The sequence below is a fragment of the Eimeria acervulina genome, genomic scaffold (assembly GCF_000499425.1).
Source record: "Eimeria acervulina Houghton genomic scaffold, Eah_scaff369, whole genome shotgun sequence".
NCBI classification, from domain to species: domain Eukaryota; phylum Apicomplexa; class Conoidasida; order Eucoccidiorida; family Eimeriidae; genus Eimeria; species Eimeria acervulina.
Window position 1 is genome coordinate 26,530 of NW_013547353.1, and position 6,000 is coordinate 32,529.

General features: G+C 54.2%; 1 protein-coding gene across 1 annotated transcript; it reads left to right on the forward strand.

Annotated features, from left to right (window-relative positions):
• Window positions 1-529: 529 nt before the first annotated feature.
• Window positions 530-5,772, forward strand: EAH_00035280 (hypothetical protein, conserved; the record flags this gene model as incomplete). The annotated part of the gene is made up of 6 exons (XM_013392121.1): window positions 530-737; window positions 997-1,075; window positions 1,444-1,754; window positions 1,871-4,665; window positions 5,045-5,293; window positions 5,485-5,772. The coding sequence occupies 6 exons, from the start codon at window positions 530-532 to the stop codon at window positions 5,770-5,772; spliced, it is 3,930 nt and encodes a 1,309-aa protein (XP_013247575.1).
• Between the last annotated feature and the right edge of the window lie 228 nt (window positions 5,773-6,000).

Sequence of the window (6,000 nt, forward strand, 5' to 3'; positions counted from 1 at the left end):
CTTCGCGTTCATACACCCCTTCTTCTCTATCTAACATATGCATGTAGGGTTTAGGATTTAGGGTTTAGGGTTTAGGGTTTAGGGTTTAGGGTTTAGGGTCTAGGGTTTAGGGTTTAGGGTCAATACCCTTACAGCGTCGAGGTCACCTCGGGGTCACCTTGCACCCCATGTACCGGGCCTCACTCGGGGTTTAGGGTTTAGGGTTTAGGGTTTAGGGTTTAGAGTTAAGGGTTTAAAATTAAGGTGTTTTGTTGTTTTTTATATTTATTACTACAATCGAAGAGCTTCTTTTTAAATTACATCTTCTCTCAGCTAAGCTGCTCAAGCGGACCCTTGGGAAGCCCGTAATACCCCTTGGAGGGTTTAGGGTTTAGGGTTTAGGGTTTAGGGTTTTTATGGGCTTGGGGATTGTTTGTTTTTTTAATCTTCAAGGGCGTTTACTTGCTAGACGGCCTACCTAAACCCTAAACCCTAAACCCTAAACCCTAAACCCTAAACCCTGGGGATAATAGGCCCCAGGAGGGTTGCAATGTTGAATTCTACTTTACCTAGACTGGGGGTGGTGAAGAACAACCCCACCCCCCCCCCTCCATGTACACTCCATAAGGGATACGGCGGAGTTGCTGCGCTGCTGATGCAGCTGCAGAGCGGCAGCAAATGTGTGCAAGCTCAGGCTGTTGCTGCTCTCGATTCCTTCTTTAAGAATGCAGAACACTGTGTAGCCGCATATAAAGCAGGTAAACTCTCTAGGGTTTAGGGTTTAGGGTTTAGGGCGACTGGGGAGGTAGTTTAGGTTTTATGCTTTAGGGATTAGGGTTTGGTGTTTTAATATGCGATTTAGGGTTTAGGGTTTAGGGTTTGAGCTGCAATCTCAGCATCGAGCTTTCAGGGTTTTGTTTCTAATGTTCAGCGTGCCAGACTAGGGCTTGATAGGGAGTTTAGGGTTTAGGGTTTAGGGTTTAGGGTTTAGGGTTTAGGGTGTATTGTGTATGGAAGGCATCATACCGATTCTCATTCAATTTGCTGCTGCCAAAGCTCAGCCCCTGAGGCGGCTATCGGTGAAGGCCCTAGCGAGGTAAAGAACAAGCAGCAGCAGCAGCAGCAGCAGAAGCAGCAGCAGCAACAGCAGCAGCAGCAGCACGAGCAGCAGCAAGGGACATAGAAGACGGAAAGAGAGGCAGAGAGGGAAAAAGCAAAAAACCTGCAGAAGCAGCAAACCAACACAAATAATAAATGAGCGACACTGCACGCCACCTGCTGCTGCTGCTGCTGCTGCTGCTGTTTTTGCTGCTGCTGCTGTTGCTGCTGCCGTTGCTGTTGCTGCTGCTACTGCTGCTGTTAATGCTGCTGCTGCGGCTGCTGTTGCTGTTGCTGTTGCTGCTGTTGTTGCTGCTGCTGCGGTTGCTGTTGCTGTTGCTGTTGTTTTTGCTGCTGCTGCTGCAGGTTTGCCTCACATGATGGGCCGCGTCGTTTGCTGCTGTTGCCTCCGGCAGAGCAGCAGCACCAGCAACTTCTGCTGTTGCTGCAGCAGCAGCAGACAGTTCGTCTGTATTTGAACCAGCCTGGGTTGTCGAAGGAAAGGCAGCAGCAGCTGCAGCAGCAGCAACAACAACTGCAGCAAGAGCAGCAGCAGCTGTTGCTGCAGCCGCAGCAGGAACTGCTGCTGCCGCTGCTGCCGCTGCTGGAAGACAGAGACACAGAAACTCGTCTCTCTTTTATACAGCTGGCGCTGCATGTTGCATCAAGGCGAGAAGGTAAGGTAGCAGCAGCAGCAGCAGCAGCAGCAGCAGCAGCATTTAGTGGCGCTGCTGCTGAGTGCGAACGCTGAGATAGACACTTCTGGATTGCCTTAACAATATCATTGCCGCAGCAACAGCAGCAGCAGCAGCAGCAGCAGTAGCAACAGCAGCAGCAGCAGCAGCAATAGCAACAGCAGCAGCAGCAGCAGTGTGCTTTGCTGCTGCAGGTGCGGAGTTCCTTATGGTGAAGGGGCTGCTGCAGGCTGTCCTGAAGCGGCTGCTGCCTCCAGAAGCAACAAGCGAGACTTATATTTCTCTCCTTATAGAAGAGCTGCAGCAGCAATGGGAGGAGGAGCAGCAGAAGCAGCAGCAGCACCCGCAGCAGCAGCTGCTGCTCCAACTTGCACAAACACAAGCGACGAAAGAGGCAATGCAGCACCAGCAGCAGCAACTGCAGCAGCAACTGCAGCAGCAGCAGCAGCAGCAGCAACACGCTGTCTCAGGCTTTCCTGTTGGATGCGTCGATGGCTGCTTCGGGTTCGTGCGAGAAGCAGCTGCTTGCAGCGTGCAGCAGCAGCAGCAGCGACAGCAGCATCAGCAGCAGCAGCAACTGGAGGTGCTGCAGCAGCTTGTGGAGAGAGCAGACACCTTCCTTGTTGAGGGGCAGTTCGGCTTCAGCAGCAACGCAACAGCAGCAGCAGCAGCAGTCGATGGCAGCAGCAGCAGCAGCAGCAGCACACAGGGAAAGGGAGCCGCAGCAGACTCTCTTTTTGTAGATGGCTTCTTTGGCTTTGTTCGCTGCACAAGCTGCCGCCGCAGCAGCAGCAGCAACGGCAGCAACAGTTGCTGCAGCAAAGGAGAAACTGTTGTGTATACACCTGAAACACTTTGTATTGATGGCTTCTTTGGGTTTGTGCGCTGCAGCAGCAGCAGCAGCAGCAGCAGCAACTGCAGCAGCAGCTGCTGCGGAGACGTTGCTTACATTCCTGAGACCCTGTGCATAGACGGCTGCTTTGGCTTCATCCGCTGCATCAGTCACTGCAGCGGAAGCAGCAGCAGCAGCAGCAGCAGCAGCAAACTAGATTTTATGCAGCGGCGCATGCTGGCCGATGGAGGGTACGGATGGGTCTCCTTCCCCTGTGGATGCAGCAGCAGCAGCAGCAGCAGCGGCAGCAGCACGAGCAGCAGTAGCTGTTCCTGCAACACCTATGCTATCGACGGTGCTTACGGCTTTGTCAGGGAGGCATCACCCTTTGGAAATGCTGCAGCAGCAGCAGCAACAGCGACGCCGGAAGGCATGCAGCAGCAGCAGCAGCAGCAAGTGCAGCAGAAGCAACAGCGGCAGCAGCACCGCATCCCTTATATGCACGGAGCTCCCTGCCATTGGGCCTATTATGAGGTGGTGGAGACGCAGCAGCAGCAGCAGCAGCAGCAGCAGCAGCATAGGAAACTAAACGGATGCCCGCGGTTGTGGCTCGCTGTTGATGCTGCGGAGCAGGTGCAGCAACACCAGCTGCTGCTGCAGCAGCAGCAGCTGCAAAAGCTGCTGCTGCTGCAGCACCAACGGGTGGAAGAACTCCTTAGCCCCCCGAGTAGCCCACACGCTGCAGCAGAAGCAGCAGCAGCAGCAAATGCAACAGCAGCAGCAGCAGCTGCTGCTGCTGTAGGAAAGGAGGGCCATTTTGAGGTTGCGGCGGCAACTGCAGCAGCAGCAGCAGCAACTGCAGCAGCAGCAGCAGATACCTCCCCAAAGGAAGCCCAGTATATTGCTGCCTCAGCAGCAGCAGACTCCTTCTGCCCTGCAGCAGCAGCAGCAACTGCAGCAGCAGAAGCAACGAACATTTCAGCAACGGCAATTGACAATGTACCACCACCAGGAGCAGCAGCAACAGCAGCAGCAGCAACAGACACGAGCATCCCGTGCCCAGCCAACAGAACAGAGCGCGCTGCTTTGCTGCAGCTGCTGCATGCATTTGCTGCTGCCTCTCCTACAGGCCTCGATGCTGCAGCAGATATAAAACCCCTAGCGGTGCAGCAGCTATTCGATTGGGCGTTTGCTGCTGACGTTGCTGTGTCAGCTGCCGCAGCAGCTGCTGCTGATGCTGCTGCGGGGGCTTCCCCTTGCAGCAGTTGCGGCAGAGGCAGCACCAGCAGCAGCAGCAGCAGGCGACCCTCCTCTAGCCGTGCAGCAGCTGAGCAGCCAGACACCTCTCCTGCTGCTACAGAAGCCAGAGCAGCAGCAGCTGTAGTTGCTGCGTCTGCTGCAGCCTCTCCTAGGGCTGCAGCAAACGCAGCAGCAGCAGCAGGAGCAGCAGCAGCTGCTGCTGCTCCTGGTCCTAAGAAGACAGCAACAGCTGCTGGAAGCAGCCACACACCCGCTGCCTCGCGCAGCCTGCTGAGCAAGCAGCAGCAGCAGCAGCAGCATCAGCAGCTTTTTGTCTCCGGCTCCAGCCGCAGCCCTTCCCCTAACCCACCTGCTGCTGCAGCAGGAGGAGCAGCAGCGAGTGTTAAGGGTGCTGGTGGTGCAGCAGCAGCAGCAGCAGCACCGGCAGCAGCAAGTGCTGCTGCTTCACGAAAGGCATACATAGCGCAGCTGCTGCGGTTTATCTCTATTGTAGCGGGGCTGAAGGTGCAGCAGCAGCAGCCGGTGCTGCTAGCAGCAGGATTGCTGCCGCGGCTTGAAGCCCTTTTGTCTTTGCTGCTGCAAGGCGCAGCCAACCCAGCCCCAGCCTGCAGCAGCAGCAGCACCACGAGCAGTAGCAGCAGCAGCAGCAGCAGCAGCAGCAGCAAAGGGTGCCCCAAGACGGGGGGTCAGTGGCTTGCGGTGCCTCTACACCCCATCACTTTTCCTACACCCTGGGACTGCGGCAAGCAGCAGCTGCTGCTGCAGCAGCAAAAAGCTACAGCAACCGTCCGCACCATTCAAGTAAGCCCAGCTAGCTCGCTAGCTAGCCAGACAGCTAGCGAGTTCGCCAGACAGCTAGTTGGACAGCTAGCTAGACAGCTAGCTAGCTAGACAGCTAGGTAACTAGCTACACCGCCACTCATATACCGAACAGCCCAGCCCGCTACATCCATAGGTAGTAGTCAGCTAGTTAATTAGCTAGCTAGCTAGCTAGCTAGCTAGCCAGGCAGTCGCCCAGCTAGCTAACCAACGCAAGTACATTCCCAGATAGCTAGCTAGCAAGACACTCAGCCAACTGGCTAGCCAGCTAGCCACTCACCTCTCTATCTATCTACTTAGCTAGCTAGCTAGCTGGCTAGCTAGACAGTCTAGGATGGCTAGCTGGCTTGTTTGTCTTCAGAGCGAGATGAAGGCCTCCCTCTTTGCTGCGGGGAAGGGGCCCCCACCTCCTCCCCCCTGCGCCTATGCAGCAGAACGGCTGCTGCTGCTCAGCTGTCTTTGCTGCTGCTGCATGCCCACGGAAGCCACGCAGCCGCAGCAGCAGCAGCAGCAGCAGCAGCAAGAGGGGGAGACAGAGCTGCCCGCTTCTCTCGTGCACTTGGTTGCTGCTGCTTGTCTTCTGGAGCAAGAGCCTGCCAACCTCAACATGGTAAACCCTAAACCCTAAACCCTAAACCCTAAACCCTAAACCCTAAACCCTAAACCCTAAACCCGATGCTGAATTTGCCGCTTAATTCCTGTTAACCCCAAACCCTAAAGCCAGAACTTGGCCTGCAGCTCGCTAAAATCTAAACCCTAAACCCTAAACCCTAAACCCTTGTAGAGTTTGATATGATGCAGGCTTTGCAACTGGCTACACTGTTGGCTCTGCGTCCACAGCAGCGGCATTTGCTGCGGCCTCTGCTGCAGCAGCAGCTGCTGCAGCAGCAGCAGTACTTAGAAGTAATTATTAGAGAGACATCAGACAACAAAGAGAGACAGCTGCAGCAGCAAACAGCAGCACAGGTTGCTACGCTGCTGGCTTCCCTTCAGCGCAGGGGCAGCAGCAGCACGCCAGCAGCAACAACAGCAACTCCTGCAGCAAACAACCCCTCTGCTGCTGCTGCTGCTGCTTCTAAAAGGTGTTAAGAGAAGAGACTAACAAAGGCTGTCTCTTACACCCGAACAAAACCGAAAAACAAATTGATGGCTTCGCCGCTAATTGCAATCAAAAAATTTTACGTTCAAATTAACAATAAAAATATTTAGAAATGTATGGACATATATTATATATATTATATATATTATATATATTATATATGTTATATATATTATATATATTATATCTATTACATATGTTATATATATTATATATAT